The 18,768-nt window shown below is 41.8% G+C and overlaps 1 protein-coding gene across 3 annotated transcripts in view; it reads right to left on the minus strand.

The window, feature by feature from the left end:
• Positions 1-9,246: 9,246 nt before the first annotated feature.
• The window catches only part of FOXA3 (forkhead box A3), a 135,615-nt gene continuing 126,093 nt past the window's right edge, over positions 9,247-18,768 (minus strand). For all 3 annotated transcript variants that reach the window (XM_069207746.1, XM_069207745.1, XM_069207747.1), the window contains one exon: positions 9,247-14,863. In XM_069207746.1, the coding sequence (XP_069063847.1) occupies positions 13,679-14,863 (1,185 nt within the window). In that variant the 3' untranslated portion in view covers positions 9,247-13,678. The remainder of the gene's footprint in view (positions 14,864-18,768) is intronic.

Genomic DNA, 18,768 nt, shown 5'->3' on the forward strand with positions numbered 1-18,768 from the left:
CTGCCCCACTGCATTCGGCATCACAGTTCCCATACTTTCTTTAATGCTCTTAGACCACAGAGAAACAGATATTACTGTGGCTCAGCAAACAGAGAAACGGTGAACTAAGGGGTGATGTTGAAACTCAACAGATGTGTGGAGTAAACTAATTCCGAAGAACGTGGTTGTACCCGGGTGAGGGCAAAGCAGTCTGCGGATTCAAGTAACTAACTGTACCCACCCAAAAAATTGCTGAGTAACCAACCGTGTATGGGCCCAGGACCCAAAGGAAAGCCCTCACTCGTGCAATTCCACGGAGTCATCTCCAACGTGGTGAAGGTTTACAGAACCATTCACCCTGCAGAGAAAAGGGGTTTCAGTTAATCAATAAAAGAAAGCTTTATTTGGCTTTATAAAAATGTCATAAAAGCACAAACAGCACAAACATTTGAGGATTCTGAAATTAGGAGCACCTAATATCATATAACAAAACACCACCAAGTTACGGTACATAATCGTACACTTAAAAAAAATACATTCTCGCACAACAACCATTTAAATGAGTCAGCTTCTGCATGTGGTTAGAACAGGCTTGCACCTGATAAAACTATGAGCTTTAAGCACCGCGGTTAAAAATCTTTAAAAGGGTTATACATTTTACAAAAATGGTAAAGTGCACAAGTGATTGACGTGGAATCTCGGCACGTGGATAACAACAGAGTCAGCTGTGTGGCCCCTTGGGTAAAGAAAGGATCCATAGAACTGAGCCCAGCCGGAAGGGAAAAAGCAGACTCTCTCCCGACGGTGTATACCGGGTGACAAGTATAACTTCAAGCCGAATGAGTTCTGCGTGCTTTTATGCACGAACCGAAAGTTGAGGGAGCAGAGACGCCTTTTGTGAGTAGGTACAATTTTTTTTTTACAAACCTGCTGCCTAAACCTATTTTTATCTAGCTTAATGACGTTCTCAGGGTTAGAGAACAGAGAAAACATGTTGAGTTTGGTGAAAGAAGAATTAATACATTTCAGCCAAGGTAATTTACTTGCATGGGGAGCTAAGACAATCAGTCACAATGAATGAAAAAAATGATATCTATAATAATAAGGGAGCCATAAAAATGCGCCCTTTGGCGTATGGCAGATCAACCTCCTCGTGACAAAAAAATGAGAATTATTAGGAAGAAAACCCAAACACCTGAAGCAGAATCCGATTAAAGTTATTTATTTTTAAGAGCCAGGGCAATAATGCTGCCAGTAAGTTCAATGCAAGTGAAATGACAGTAATCGGCCTCGGGTGGTGTCATCTATCTCAGAGACCATTCCATTTTCTAGCACCTGGCCCTCTCTTCATTGGCAAACGTAAAGAGAGAGAACACTCTCCTTTTAAAGCTGCAGCTTTCTTCAATACTGTCGTGTTGTTACTCCTGTTATGTCATGTGCAAGGATGTCCACATCTTCTTGCTACCTATGTTGGCATCGTTCTAACACACAGACAAGTAGTTTGCTGCTCGCTGAGGTGAGTATGACACACATCAATGGACACTCTTCGTCCTCAGTAATTAACAGTCATTTATCTTGAGACAGATCACCGGCTCATTTTGTTGGGGCCCTGAGAGGGAAGTAGGAGGTTCCTCTCCCAGCAGATCGGAGATCCAAGAGGTGGCATGAATCAGCTAGAGTCACATTTATTAAGTGTTCACCTACTAGATGCTTTCTTAAGATCCAAAGGTGACTCTGTACCCAGTGAAGCAGTCGGGAGAGTGGCAGGGAATGTACATGTCACCCATTTATGAAAGGGATTGTGGGCAATGTCAAACTCTAAGAAACAAGGCTGGTTGTACCAGCTTCTGGTCATCGTAATAAAACCTATGGTCGAGGAGACTTCTTGACATTATTTAATTCAATTCAAACATTCAATTTGTGAGGAAAGCGAAGAAGATTCTTGCCTGCTGATTAGCTTGATTTCCACTCCAATAGACCATAGACGGTTCCTATCACCTTGTGCATGCACCCGGATTTTGGGGTTGCTGCTGGACTCTGCACTGTGCTGCATAAGTGAGGGGCTCCAGGCTGCTTCCTCAAGAAGGGAAAAGTAATGTGAAAGAAACTGAACTGGGATAAGGAGAAGTCAGGCCAGTTTCCCTGCCATCACATACTCACACAACCAGTGACGGAGTTTCCAGTAGAATTAGGGTCAAGTGTACTAAGCATACCTTCAATCTGTATGCATATCGTGTAACAGGGGTTAATGCCTTGGAGAGAATGCCCACCCTGTTATCTTTAGGCAGACCAATGAGAAGTGGCACAGCAGGCTAAAAGAGTTTTCATTTATTACTGAGCACTCCTTTTCTGAACAGGGTCACATAGGCTTATGAAAATCAAGCCCCTTTAACGAAAACGGTAAGACACATGAGAAAAGAGTAACTAAACAACTGTCCACCTTCCCAAGACTGAAGACCTTAAGGCTTAGCCCCACCGGCAGCTCCTTTCAGGGCAATGATACATACAGATGAACAAAGGAGAGGGGCATATTCTGTTAGCATAACTTGCACTGTTGTCAGAATTTGAGCATTTCATTCTTATTTTGATTACTTTTACATTTTCGAACGATACTTACCAACTGAATTGCAGAGAAAAACTCCAGAAGTGCTATTTCGCATGGAGGGAGCTGCTATTTGTGTTTTCGTTGGTTCACTATACAGTTCAGAACGTAACCTCATAAAAACAGGATTTGAATATTTTTCCAGCTGTGCTTATGGAATAGCGTTTCTACTGCTAATCCCAGCTATAGTATGATCTGAAAGTAGAATAGCTTTCCACTTGCAATTACACCAGCAAATGGATGTACGTTCTCATTGTTCCACCATTCTGGAGGTTGCCTCACCTTTTTACATGGCTTTGGCAGCCTGTTTTCTCCTTCAGTTTCCCTAGGTAGCTCTCCGGAAGACTGGAGGAAATGATTTAATCTATGGAAGTGAGCTGAATCCACAATTTGTACACGGATAGAATAAAGGGCATGGGTTATTTTGCTTGTTTATGTACACTGGACTCTCTTTAGGCATGGTGACTTAGGTCTACTACACATGCGGTGTTGCTTCTTCACTTTAACTTCTCTCACAGGTATCAAGGCAGGGCTAGGGGAGACACCAGGCTGTCAGCGTCAATATTGTTCCAATGTGTCTATTGGCCACCGCAAAAGTCTTGGGTCGTCCCTGCAGATGAGAGGTGGAAAGGCACCGGGAGATTCCCCAGTTCAGAATAGCTTCAGTGTACCTGCAGACTCCCACACTATGGTAACATTATTTTTACTGCCACGCACAAATGTCATGGGTGACAAGGCACCCTCACCAGACAGCAACAGGATAAAGCAAAGAATGAGAAACATGGAGAGCGGAGGGGGTGGTGATGTGAAGAGGGAAACAGTACACTTTGGGGAGGAGAAGAAAATATGTGCACTTCCATGGAGTGATGAAAAAAAGCGGTTAACTGAATGTAAGTCACACAAGGGTACAAGTCATCTATTGAAAAGTACAGTAAAGACGCAATGCTTGAGGGGGAACAAGAAGAAGGAAAGCTTACGAATAACAAGCAATCAAACAAGATTGACAAGAAAGCCAAACAATGTTATGCAAAAGACTGACCCAAAATTCACTTTAAGTATTGGTGCTGTGCATAGTAGGTCGAAAAAATCAGACAGCTAACGCTGTCTGTAGATAAGAACTAAAATGGAGGATTGTGGGGGCTTCTTCTAAGTGGAGAGGTGTTCCAGGTGAAATACATGTGAATTCAACTCCGTTGTTTGACCTTTTTGGAAGAATTTGCTTGAGCCATTGCGGTGTGCCATTAAATTAATTCAGCTTGTAGGAATGCTCCAGTTAATAGATAAAAACAGAGAGTCCTGTAACGAGAACACGGTACACTTACCTGTTTAACATTACTGTTATTTAGTTCGTTTTGTGTTTTTTTCTTGTCTTGTTTTTTTTTCTTGTCACCCAGCCCACACGAAATGCATATTCCAACATCACCTCTTTAAAATATATCTACATTGTAAGACCAACCAGTCCTACATCTAGGAAAAATGCTTTTGATGACAGGCTCACTTGAATCACGAGAAAAATCTTCCTGAAAAGATCCAGACTACACAGTATCCATCTTTAGACCATGTGGTTTTCCCACAAGATTTTCAACAGTCTTGTGACCATGAAGAAGCTCAAAATTCAGCTCACCATGAGTTCGGGCTTTGTCACAAGGGTGAATCTAACTCAAGTAAAAGCAAAATACCAGAAGAACAAGTGATTCAAGACAGATCACACAGAGTTAGCTCTATGCCAACTAAATTCCAGAACTTCGAAATGTAATAATTTTTCACATATTGTTATTGCAGGAAGAACTCTGGGCAAAAATTGTTACACGCTTCTAAATCAAATGGCTCCAAGGTTTTCTGGAAAATAATTCATGAGACTAAAAAGGGCCACAGAGCCACCAATAAAACAAATATAACTGAACCTGATTGGGCTGAGTACTTGAAACTACACCTTAAAGGAAGAAGCAACAATATGAAAGACCAGAATTAATGCATAAAAGAAGAAACCCAAATTGATTCCTTGGAATACTCTGTGTACACTCCAGATGATGTAAGAAAGGTCATTTAAAAAGCACATATGGACTGTGGTCGTGGTCCAGGTCCGAATGGGTTGCCACAGGCCCTTTTTAAACTTTCTATGCCGAGATGGGCAACTTTTCTGGCAGGTATGTTTGAGTAGGTCCTGGTAAAAGGTATAATACCTGAAACTTAGAAAGACTCAATAATCCACCCCATCTATAGAGGAGGTGAAAACTGTAAACTTTGTACTTGTATAGCGCACTACTCACCCGTTAGGGTCTCGAGGCGCTGTACACATACCACTGTGGAACCCCTCCTGGCTTTTCCCTGTGAGGTGCCTCCAAGGTGAAGCCAGGCATCCCAGTGCTGTTGTGGAAATTAAGCCAGCTATTGCCCAGAGTGGGACCCATGAATTAGATTAGGCACCAATGCGAGAATTATCAGGTCCAAGGAAATTGAGACCAAGACCCACCAAGGAAGGAATTGAACCCTGGTCCCAGGCGGAATTGAACCCTGGTCCCAGGCCAGATTTCTGCAGCAGGGTCTGCTGCTCTAACCACTGAGCCACACTTCTCCACAGCAGCAGCTTCACCAAGTAATTGCTGTTTAATTGCACTCTTATCTTAGATGTTGACCTTAAAGTCTTTTCTACATTGTTCCTACACAATCAGGAGACTTGGGCAGTAGAATCTGGGAGACTCCCAATCAATCAGACTGGTTTCACAACGGACCAGGATACACTGACCAACTTAATGGCACTGGATCTGATTACCGGTCATGCAAAAGCACTAAGTGTGCTGCTTTACATGTGCTTTGTTGACTTTAAGGCATCATTTGACTATGTTTCCCGTAATAGGCTTTGGGTCAAACTACCACAATGGCAAGTGCCACCCCACCTCTTGAGGGCAATTAGGCTGCTGTATTCGGACACATGGGTTAAGATAAAGATTGGAGAAGGTACACATGTCAAGGAAGGCGGAAACACTATCTGACCTAAAACAAGGTTGTGTCCTAGCACCCCTGCTATTTAATATCTGTATTGCAGACCTCTCTATAGAAATGGATGATCAAGAATCACACGCTCCAAGTTTAGGTGGTCAACATCTGTCTAACATCTTATACTCTGATGACCTGTTGCTTCTTAGTAACACCAGAATAGGCCTACAGAGATTATTAAACTGTTTTGGATCATATGCAGTGGAGAACGAGCTTGAAATAAATTGTAAAAAAACAAAAGTAATGTCTCTGAATCTTTGGATATCAGCCAAGCGTACGTAGAGTCTTAATGGCAATACATTAGACAAAACCTCAATTTATACATACCTGAGATGATAATAGACATCGGTGTCAAATTTGTACAGCATCGAGAGGTCATAAAAAAACACTTAGGCTCTTAATCATGCATTTTCAACACTTGTTAGATCCATCTGCGTCCATGATCTGAAACCCTTAACTGCAGAAATTAAGACCAAACTGTTACCTACTCTATCGCATGGAGCATAAATAATGTTGGAAGCCGAGTCCACTCTTCTCAACAAAGCTCTGATTAGAGTGTATAAACAAGTCTTATGGTTGCCTAGGCAGGATTACCTGGTCCAGGTGAGGCTGGGATTTTCATTATCAGAGCAGTTGTTTGCCAGACCTGTGGCATTTGTTAAGAGCTGTCATAAATTGAGGGAAGCTGCCGAGGGAACATTGGCTAATTTGGATAAGGCCAAAATCACTCTAGAACAAGGGAATTCCAAGTATCAAAAATATCTTGAGGAAAGTATTAAGTCTTTGGACCTGGGCAACGTTTGAAAATGTAGTATACCTACCTCAGTCTTTAGAAGGGCTATCAACAGATTTGTGAAACTGCAAAGTATGGTAGCAGATAAATAACAGTTGGCGAAGCAATCCCATGGGTGGCTAGTTCTGAAATCATACGCCGTTTTGAAGGAGTCTCCTTTACTGGAAAGCATGTCTCATCTGAAAATTAAACAGAGATTTCTTGCAGCATGATTGGGGGTTATTCCTACATTCGATTTTTGTCCGAAATGGAGTTAAGAGGGCCAAAGTGGGGATAGGAAATGTCATTGTTATGAGGCAGCATATTGTATGTATCTGCCCTGCCTTGGCCACTTATCGAAAAGGTTGGCTGAAAAATGAATTTAACAATTTAGGGATCAGGTCATGCAGGATGACCCTGGTGGAGTCATCTGATCCAATGAATACAATGTTGAATATTAGACTGGTACAGTTCTTGCAAAAAATTGTTAACTCTTACCAAGGTGGGTTGTCGGGTGCGTTGCTATGACGGGTAAAGTATATTTGTACCTGACGAGCTGCTAGGGCTTCATAGGTTCCTATCCCTCTGGGTTGAGTCATAGTTAGCACGCCATTACTATTGCTCAGGTGCCACTTTTGGATTCATGGGCATCACATTTTACTATATGCTCTGGTACATTTCAGGATAGGTAGGTACTTGCATGAGATAAGAGCTGCTTATTTATTATTATATGTTTTGTCATGTCAAGTGCAACTCATAGGCTGCAGGTTTTTGGATGTCTTACAGGCCCCTGTCCTAGTTGGTTGTGTCACAGTTAGCACACCATTATTGTGCACACCATCTCTGAGGCATTCAAAGTCTATAACAGTCTATAGATTTTATGATATGCTCCTTTACACATTTTAGGATTAGCATGTATTTGCATCTTTATTATTGTTATACGACTCACTCCGTATTTTATGCATTTTGCCATATATCCAGCACAATGCCCACTAAGTACAAAGGCACAATGATAATTTTGTACAAGATAAAATAAATGTTTTTTACTAGCTTAGACATGTCTCCGTTTTAATCGTATTCATTAGTAGGTTAATTAATTGTTTTTAAATAAAATTTAATGTGTTTTGGATGTTTCTTATTAGATATTGATTTTATTGCATACTGTTTAATGGACTTTTATATATAATTGCGCAAGTTTAAGGCATTGCAGAAGTGGCCTTGATTAGCCTCTTTAAAATCGGTGTTGCTGCTTATCTATCTGTCAGTAGGACAACTGGCCCGTTTATTGCACTATTTTATGCTGCTCTGGGTTCCACATTTTGTTTTTTGATATTGCTTTTATTGTATGTTGGCATAATGTATGTTTATGGCTTAATTGACTAATAAACGATTCTTCTTCAATCCATCCATCCACATGTTATTATTTAGTTAATGGTTTTTGCCCAAAAAAATTCCAGGACTATGAAATATATTCGTTTTTCTTATATTGTTATTTACTTATGTTTTTTTCTTAACATGATATTGGCATTGTTTATATTTTGTTTAACCTAAGGTTTTCCTTATTCACTTTTATATGTAATGTTCTGTTATATATTAGTATTTAGTTACATTTCTTTTGTGTTTTTTTGGGGTTGTGAAGGGGAGAGATGTGTTGTGTTCTGGTCATGCTGACAAGGGTTACTCTTCAGGAACGTTCGTGAGTAGAACTTCAGGATCACGTCAGGTTGGAAAATCAGTTGGAGCAGGCTGGAAGCAGGAGTTTGTGTCATTGTCTCCTATGTGTTTAAATACTTAAATACATACTTCTGTGATCCTTGCCTGTTCTTCCGGACTTGCATCACATCTTTAATTTGTTTAACCAGATGTTTAACCAGATCCCTGCTGCTGACATGTGAACCTGAGTCCAACAATATTCTGAAGAACCACAACTTTACCCAAAGGGTTTGATGACTGTTATCCCTGGCTCTCAGGTTGCATCATCCACCAACATCTTTTGTGAATAATGAATAAATCTCAGTTCTTAATTTATGAAAAAATAATTGCATAGGCTGAAGGTTTTCTTAGGAGTCCAACCAGTCACCGATGCTGCGGTTGTTGGATAGTAAGACTATCTAGTCTTGATTTAACCTCATGACTCTCCTGTCCTGTACCCTATAATTCCTGTACCTATAACTCACTCTTGAAGGTTTCTTTACATCACTGTTTTCTTCCTTTGCCACTTACTGTATGTTCTCCTCCTTCGTCCCCCCTCTTGTGCCTTTCCCTCCTTGGCTCTGGGTCAAAGTCTTCCCATGGAAAGTAAGGTCAGACCCCGAAACCGGATGTTGCTGCCCACCGCCTGCAACGAACGGCACTACACGATTTCTATGCATAACACTTGCCTGCTACACGAAGCTAGACTCTCCTTCTTAAATTAAATATCACATGCAAATACCAAAAAACAACACAAAGAATTAAAACACCAAAGCCAGTGTCGATGGGAAACTGTGAGATGCATACACGCTCGAGTCGGGAGCATGCCGCGCAGCAGGCATGTGCATGTGTGAAACTGAGCACAAAACGTGTGTTTTTTACCCGCATTCAAGTAGAGGTTTTCGAAGAAGGTCCCTCGTGTTGCCATTGAGAAATCAAAGGACTGAGGACACTGGAATAAACGTGCCAATTTTCATGTATTTACTTCGATTTCTTATGCATCAGCTCAAGCGCCTTCTTGTGGTGAATCTCACCGATGCCAACTGCTACACTCGCACCATGGGGCGTTGAAAGATGCTCAGGTCCTGATTGGAAAACTTGATCAATTAGTTCCAAACGTACGTTGACGGTTCTCGTTTGGGTCTATTTGCGTACTCTGCGCATTCAGGAGCCCCCCCCCAAAAACTGCTACAAACACGTGCTCTATTTTTAATTCTCTTTAATAACAAACAATGAAACAACACAGAAATGAAATATAACGTTTTAAAAGACAGATATATTAAACAAACTCTATTGTCCCATATCCAAAGCAATATTTAAATAGAAAGCTCCTCCCACCCCAAACATTTCTAAAACACAATTACAGCTTTCCCTCCCTCCTCCATCATTTAAAAAAATGAGTTGTCAAAGTCAACTTCTGTACGAAAGCAATGACCCAACTCTAAAATAGTAACATCTGAGGGAAAATGTGAGCTTTCCTAACCACCCTTCACCCACACCCAACACCAACATCAGTCGCTTGACCTATGGCTAAATTAAACCCTACACGGGAAATGGGGAACTCTCCCTGTCCAATGACCTAGAAGAGCAGCACCAACATACGGAGATGCAGACAAACGCCAGGGCCTCCACATGATTGAAGGAAGAAGTAGCCAATGGCTACCTTGGTAGAGGTTAATAATGCAGGTAACAATGACTGAAATTAAACTTTCTACAAAGACCTGAGAAGTGATGAAGTCTGGTGAGAGCAGTGTTATCTTGATCTGTTTGTTGCAATTTTGTATGCTGTTGGTAACATTTTAATGGCTTCATGGGAGAGAAAGAGAGAGACACAGCAAGGTATGATTTAGGAGATTCAGTGATATAAGAGTAAAACTGATCATGTTGAAGAACACAGGTGTGACTAATATATGCTCTCAGTCTCTGTTTATCACCAGATGTCACTTTCTTTTAACAGCTCTTCTAAAGACTGATGGCCTTTCCAACCTCTAAAACTATGAATTATCATTTCTAGGCGATAATGAATTTATTCAAACACAGTCTCAAGTGCAATTCTCTCTTTCGTGTTGGTTGTGAAGGGCAGCTCGGACAATCAGCAAGCATCTCCTTTACATATAAGACAGACATTTGCAACACCTAAAAGTAACACCTGAACTTAAATAAACATAATGATTTGTACAATATAAATTACATTAAGGGCATCTTCGTAGTAAGTCCTAAGTGTAGTTATATTTGCTCCTCCTACGCACCATTGAACACAAAAACACTTCTCTAGCCCTGCTAGTCACCTCATACCTCTATAAAAACCCTTTTTACGGCTGTTGGTGGGACATTTGCTCTCAGGCAGTAGCGAATCATGATCTTCAATTGTTTGTTTCCGAAAGGATCTGTTGGTATTGTGGTGCGTGTAGATGAAGGTTGGATAGCGAGGTTCAGGAGATCTAATGCAATATGACCAGATACCCTATGTACTGAATCAATGATCTGCAAACAATCTGCTAGTGACAGGTGCAAGAGACCAAACATGTAAGTGCAAGTCAAAGTTCTCTTTTAGGTCACGAAAAAGGCTGATTAGATGAGTTTGTTATTAGGCATTTTGTCTCTGTGTTCACTGCATCCTATTGTGTATATGAGCAATTCAGATGCTACCTATTGCATTCTGTGAACTGCCAGACTGAATGAATGATGGAACAGTTATCAACTGTTTTATTAGCTGGCCCAAAGCCTTTAGATTCCCAACACCCTCTATTCTTTCAGCACTGATGACCAGCTTTCATTTTCCCAAACTGTGTTTGCTGATTAGGGACATTAGCAGGCACTGACCATTATCAGTCTGCCAGAATATGCAATCTACCAGTAGGAAAAGGAGAACTTTCTCCTTCTTGGGGACAGAATATGGCATTACCACAATGTTCCCTGTGAGTAAGATGTCATAATAAACTACTTGTGTTTGCCAGGCTCTCTTGATAATTTGACCAGGTAGGAAATATGTTGTGCTCTCCTGTCCGTTCCATTGGTCCTTCTGCATTTGCTCCACTGATTCTCTTGATGCTTTACGGAGAGGGACCCCTGCTAACCTGGCTCCTGTCTATTCAGCACATGGATTGCATTTTTAAGTGGATGCTGTGCTGTTTTGGATGGACTCATTCTGTTCTTCAGTGGTGACACCCGTCTTCCCATTCTATCCTATTGTACCTTTTTGAGATTTTTAATTAACCACATTCTTATGTTTATAGTGGATTTGTTAGCACTGCGTTTTTAAGCAGCTAATCAGCACTCTAAATATTTGGGTAAGATTACAAAATTACAAACAAGAAAAGAGTTGAAATTTAGCACTGGGCTTCGAAATCAAGGAGGGTTGTACAAAAGCCAAATTGTATGAATAGCAATGTCTATGTTATTGGTAGGTATATCCTGGTCCCTATCAGGATGTAATCATGTCACCAAACCAGAATGATCAAGCGAGTGTGGTTTAATTTCTGGTGTCATTATTGCTCATCCTACGATTGTTTTGCTTCAGAGAGAGAAACACCTGGAACTGTGATTTCAAATTTTCAAGATTGCAGAGAAGCAATATTTTCCGTCCATCTAGATCTGCTTGCCAGTCTTGCTTGATTTTTTTCTTAAATGTCATATTTTGTTATGATTACTTGTATATCGTGAATTTATTACACATGAGACACATCATAAAACATGATTGCGACTGCAACAGCACAAGTATCTCCTCTATCTGAAATCCTCCAGTTTTACTCATTCAACTTTATCCCAGGCTAAAGCATGACTGTCACATTCGTCCAAATAACGAGTACACTATACAATAAATCATTATCTGGGACTTGTTTTTACTAAACGTTTTGATGTTTAGCGATTTGTGTTTTCCAAGTGTGTGGAATTCCTTTTTCTTCATTAGTCAATCTGTATCTTTGTTTCAAGCTTAATCAAATATGGTCAAGCCAATAAGAATATTTGCTGCTCTCTTAAAAGAGAACACATATTTGCAATGTTTAAACAGATTTTGCTTTGGCTTGGCTTCTTTGAACTTTATACTAGTGACTTATGTTTCACCATTCGTATGCATAGGAGATACAGTATTATTTAATCATAATTATTTAAGATTCTTTGAATAGACATGCAATTGGGAAGACAAGCAGTGCTGTTGTTTAGATCATTATACATGTAACACTGTACGCAGGTGACAATGTGAATTCATTTTCATACTATGGGATGATGAGTTCCCATCTTGTGTTCATGAGGTCAGAGGCCAAGACATATTTTAGGATATATTATTGCTATTTATATTAATCAAACTTAAATTTAGCCTGAAAATCTGCCATGGATCTGATTGCAGTGGACCAAAGACATTCTATTTGCTGTATTTTCAATGAAAGGTATTTCCCACGGAATTGTTTGAAGTTGAGCTAAAAGAGCAAACATTATTACCACGTTGTGTGTCACAAATGCAACTAACATTTGACATATGACCTGAGATTTGCCCTTTTCTATGACCTATTTCTTTTGTTTTGTTTGCACATTTGTGGACTCTGCCAGTAACTTGCTTTTCCTAAACGTGTTCAACCAGCAGTCTGTTTACCCCTCTTTCTGACTTTTTGGATGACATTTTTTGACCCTTAAGTGAAGCACAAGCGTACTACAATATTCATTTTCTCAAAATAGAACACCCAGGATGATCAAAAAGTCATAATAAAAGGCATAATTTAATTCACATTCATACATATCATGAGACTTCTCCAGTAGTTCAGAGAAGGTTGCTTGAATTGAGAGACTTTTCTGAGATTGAGAAGATATTTCTCATACCTTTTAGATCCTCATCAGTGATCAAGACATGTGACCTACAAGGCGAGAGAGATATTTCACCTATGAGTTTTGAGAGGCACCTTTTTTTACAATCGAGGTACGTCTAACCGGGAAGGTAAGAGATGTTATCTTCAAATATATAACTGTATTCCCAATCATAGGAAATTTTACAGAATTGAGGGTAGTTGCAAGAGACATACATAAGAGGTGAGACCAATTTATCCATGACCACAGTGATACTGCATCCATGATTTAAACTTGATCCATCAGTCAACAGTCGTAGGATCGCTGCCTTATCAGTAGCCTTGCAGAATCATGAGACATTCCATACAGTCAAAAAAGAGGCAGCACCACATGTGAAAAGGCATTCCATGCTGAAGCGAAGTCTCCCCAAGTGTAGGCAAAACAATTGAGTACAGTCATCTTCCAGAGATCGGTGACTTGTCACAGCATTATGGTCTTCATTATTATTTACAAATAACCCAACTGTATTTTCTCATGGCACATCTCTCTACTTTCCTGCAGCATAAACCATATTCCTTTCATTGTGGCATCACCTCAGCCTTCTCCCTCTCTAATTCAGCACTCACATTCCACTTTGCCTAAACAACCGTTAGAATAATTCTGTACAAGTTGCAGTAATAATTCAGAACACCTACAAATTTACAAACAAGAATAAAATACAGCAATTCACTTTTTATGAATTATTTCATTTTTGTCCTTTAGTTTACATTCTTGTCTTATTTTCTGAATATTTTCTCTATGTCCGTTTATGGAACCTGAACGGCATCCATGTTTGCCTGGCAGTCTTGCTGCGTCCATTAGGAGGCATTGAGCAGGGATCGACTATACAGGCTCTGGTAGTATGACCCAGTTTCACTGAGTGATGTGGATGACTCATAGTTGTGTTTGTTTTCAACTGGTGAGGAGCTGTAGCTGTTATAGGCCATGGCCTGCTCATAAGATTTGAGGTCAATCTTATGACCCTGCTCTGAGGACATCAGGTTGGTGATGGAAAATGGGTGATTAAAGTTGTACTGAGGGTCCATTTTGAGCTCATGAGGAAGGTCCAGATTAGTAATTGAGGCAGGAAAGTAATGACTGGTCATTGATTGGGAAATGGGTACTGGAGAGGTCTGAGAGACTGGAGATGACCCCTGGGCACCAGGGCAGTCCATTTGGACCATGGTCCTCTGCTCTTCGGAACCATGTGAGGCATCAGAGTGACCAGAGTCAGGTCCTTCTGAGCCTGTATTGGGACTCTGACCTTGGGGGTGGCTCTCTGAGTGCTTAGCAGATGAATCCTGAGAAGATGTTGACTTAGCAGATTGCTTCTTCGATTTGTCTTCAATCTTAAAGCGCTTTTGTCTCCGTAGGTAGCAGCCATTCTCAAACATGTTACCAGAGTTTGGATGGAGAGCCCAGTAGGATCCTTTGCCAGGTTTGTCTGGTGACCTTGCCACCTTCACAAAGCAATCATTGAAGGACAGTGAGTGTCGGATGGAGTTCTGCCAGCGTTGCTGATTTTCACGATAGTAAGGGAAAAGTTCCATGATCCACTGGTAGATCTCATTTAGAGTTAACATCTTGCTGGGGGCTTGCTGGATTGCCATGGTGATGAGAGAGATGTAGGAATATGGAGGCTTGGCGTGAGTAAGGGTGCGTCGGTAGGGCTTGTTGATTTCTTTGGGTCTGCTCATGCTGGAAGACGAGTAACACAGCGGTGGCATGGGCTGGCTCATACTCTGGTAAGGGGACAAAGAGCAGATAGAAGGGCCTTGTCCTCCCAGCGAGGTCAACGTTGGACTTACTTGACCTGTCACTGAGGCGAGTCCCATTGGGTTTGCAGGGCCCCCAAGTGCTGACAAAGGGGAGCTGTTCAAGCTGCTGGCAGGGTAGGCCATGTTCATGGAGCCAGAAGAGCCTACTGAATTTAGCGTCATGTAAGAGTTAATTGTGTTCATGGATCCAAGACCTGATGCCATGGTGCTCACTGTGGGATACATCTGCAAAAAAAGAAACAAACGTGGACAGGTTAAAATCCACTCAGAAGTTGAATTTATTTATGTTATTCCCCTCTTAAACATGGGCATTTCCCCTGGAGTTGTGCAACTTATGTTCAAACACTGAAAACATGTACACAGAATGCAAATAAAAATTTTAAATGGTTCAAGCATCACATGTTAACTTTGTGGAGCTTGTGGTTTTACCTGCACCACTTCAAACACGTTAGGGACTTGGATGCTTAAATTCCAATGACATTAAATTAATTGTGATTTAAAGATGTAAAACAAGTGTTAACAGCCAATTTAACCTGCAAAAATAAGAGGAGGCAAAAGAGAGATAGTATTTTTAGGTCTGGCTTTATGGAAACTGCTGTTTTGCCACGCTGTCTGTATCATTAATGAAAATAAATTAAAGGTGCTCTTGTGCTTCATGGCTTCATGGCATCATTTGTGCATTATATACTGCTAAGAGAAAGGTATTTCCACCTCACATACATAACTTTGCATTCCACTGGTGGTCCAAAAGCTACCTCTCTAATCACACTTGGAAATTTCTTGAATCCAACTTAATGTTTTAGTTAAAAATTGGGTCTCTAGTTGGCAGTGGTTTGCACCCAGTCCAAGAAGGGACCCTCACTCTAGTCAGGGCATGGGAGCCACACAGCTAAGATAACTCCTGCTCACCCCCTTGGCGGCTTGGCATGAGCAGTCAGGCTTATCTCAAAGACAATCTGTAAAGTATTTGTACATACATACAGTAACATAGTGACAACACCACAAAAGTACTCTACACCAGTTTAGGAAAATAGCCAATATTTGTCTGAGTAACACAAGACCAAAGCAACAAAAATTCAACATTCACAAGTAAAGATACGAATTTTCAAAGATTTAATCTTAGTATAGCACTTAGAAACACAATAGCTCCAACTGGGAATAACATGGTGTCTTGACAGAGTCGCTTCCAACAGTCCTATGCCACTCGCAAGGGAGTGTGGGCCGGTCACGGAGTTACACAGACCCCAGGTACAGTACTTTTTAAAATTATATGGTGACAAAGACATTTCACGGAGTCAGGGAGGTGATCCGTCGCTCGAGCCAGTGCGGCATCAGTTCCGTACGGCTACCAGGAAGGTAAAGTGTCAGTTTCTTACTGCTAGGCAGGGGAGGAGAGGCCTTGGTTCCTTATAGTTGCAGGGGAGATGAGGCAATTGCGGTGGTGAGGCGTCAGTTCTTTACGATATGGCGGGTAGATGAATCCAGCAGGTTAAGATGTGAGGCGGCGACATTGCGATGTTGCAATCACACCATGGGACCACAGGTGCTGGAGCGGTGTCAGAGTCGGGTGTCACGGACGTCAGTGACACGGCACTCAGAGTCATGCTGTGGCGGGACTTCAGAGGCACTGCAGTGGCATCAAGCATGTGTTGCAGGTCGCGGTCATTCCCCTCAGCAGAGGCTACAGTTCCAGTACAGACAGAGGTGCGATGTCAAAGAGCGGTGCTGGTCCCAAAGTCATTCTGGAGTCAATGTGCTTAGATTCTTCTTGGTTGCACCAGAGCTCACTTCCAAGGGCCCAGGAACTGAATTTGGCACCACTTGGCAAGTCAGGACTTTCAGCCAGGCACTGGCAGGTGAAGTCTTTGATGGCCCTGGGACTTCTTAACAGGAGGCAAGCTCAGTTCAAGCCCTTGGAAAACCTTGGAAAGCAGGATATAGAAAGCAAAGTCAAGTCCTTTTACTCCCAGGACAGAATCAGCAAGCAGCAGGCCAGCACAACAAAGCAACAGGCAGAGTGGCAGTCCCTCCTTCAAAGTCCAGCTCGTCTTCCTGGCAGAATGTCCTCAGTCCAGAAGTGTTCTCACTATGTGGTGTGAGAGGTCCAGTACTTATACCCATTTGTGTCTTTGAAGTAGGCAAACTTTAAAGAGAAGTCTTTGTAGTACACAGGACCCTGCCTTTCCTGCCCTGGCCCCAGACACACTCCAGGGGGTTGAGGTCTGCTTTGTGTAATAACAGGCACAGTCCTATTCAGGTGCAAGTGCGTATGGAGAGGAAGGTCTTGCAATATTGAAAAATGAATTTAGCAGCATTTCACTATCAGGACATGTAAAACACACATGTCCTACCTGTTGAATACACTCTACCCTGCCCATGGGGCTGCCTTGGGCCTACCTTAGGGATGCCTTACATCTAGTAAAAGGGAAGGTTTGGGCCTGTCAAGTGGGTGCACTTGCCAGGTGAAAATGGCAGTTTACAACTGCACAGACAGGCACTGCATTGGCAGGTCTGAGACATGTTTACCGGGCTACTCATGAGAGTGGCACAATAAGTGCTGCAGGCCCACAAGTAGTGTTTGATTTACAGGCCCTAGATACACATAGTGCACTTTACTAGGTACCTACTAGTAAATCAAATTTGCCAATCATGGATAAACTAATTACCAATGCATTTTAGACAGGGGGCATATGCCTTCTGGCACTGATTAGCAGTGGTAAAGTGGCCAGACTCCTAAAGCCACCAAAGATAGGTCAGAACAAATAGTAGAAAGAAAGCAACATTTTGGGGGATAACCCTGCAAAAAGGGTCAGGTCCAACAGTTTTGCACTCTGCAGTACCAACTGAGCTGATGACAGCTGCCCATTGGTGACATCCCTTTCCACCCTTGTGTAAATGCTTAAAGATGGGGCTGGCTTTAGGGCAGTGCAACCGGTGCAGCACTGACCTTAAGGAAGGGCACTGACCTTAAGGTGGACACTGTGCTTAGCAATATCTTCCTCTAGCTTTCAGGCAGCAATAAAAATGTCAAGATAACACTTTTGATTAATGTTCCTGCTAAAGAGAGCGATGGGGTTTTGTCTAATGGCAGTTTTGACAAACCACAAAGTAGCACAGAGGGTTAATATGCCTACTGCAAAGAATAGAACTGTATTTTATGCCACTAGCTGAGTAGATTAGTAAAGCCCGCCTTTACCAGCTCTTTAAAACAAATTAAATATATGTGAGAGAGGGCTATGGAGGGATGAAGGACACTTTTGGTAGGTGGTAGTGAGGGAATCCATGGAGGAGGTTCCTGGGGGGACACCAAAATGGATTCTTGCGCTGGGCGCCACCAGCGCTAGGACCGGCCCTGCTTAAAGAATGGACAGGGTGTTAATCCTCGGGGCACTAAAGTGATTCTTACTGTCCTTCGATCGACTCGACTCTCTCAAAGTGACTTATATTGTGAACTTTTGCTTGTAGCTCTACATGTTCCTCCTGTGCCGTGACATTAAAACCACATCACTGCAAGTACACGTTCTAGTTTATGACCCTAAATTGCCCGTTTTAGACTATTTAATGTCAGTATACTTGTCACCGCCCTTCAATGAAATGTTCACTGTATTCTTTGTCACCACCACAGTTCACTCTAGTCGGCTTTGTTATGCCTTATTAAATTCCTCATTTTATTTCATATTTATTCAACTACGCCTTATGTTGTATCTCCAAAGCCGTTTACCGTATTTTGCTTTGTGTCATTGATCGCCCTATTGGTTTGGCCTGTCACCCCGTTCTCGGTTTTAAGTTTTTCAGAGTCGTGGTCATTTCGATTCTGTAATCAGTTAAACCAAAACACGGGCTCTATGATGCAATCTCTGTTTAGGCCTTAGGAAATCGGAGAAACCTTTTTGCTCCAGTTTGCCTACAAAAATGTAACTATCAACCCAGTCCTAACTTTCTGACTCCATCCTTCAGGGCGCATCTATTTGTGATGGGTGGAACCCTCACCGGTTTGTTTGCGGATTTTGCATGTGGAATTCTGGGAGCGTCCACCAATTTCAAAATTTGTGTCTGGTGACTGAGATAATGACAGGAGGAAACAAGTTGTAGAGCACCCCTTCCCCGCTAAGGGACTCTAACACTAGGCA

This window comes from Pleurodeles waltl, chromosome 9 (assembly GCF_031143425.1).
Source record: "Pleurodeles waltl isolate 20211129_DDA chromosome 9, aPleWal1.hap1.20221129, whole genome shotgun sequence".
Classification (NCBI taxonomy): domain Eukaryota; kingdom Metazoa; phylum Chordata; class Amphibia; order Caudata; family Salamandridae; genus Pleurodeles; species Pleurodeles waltl.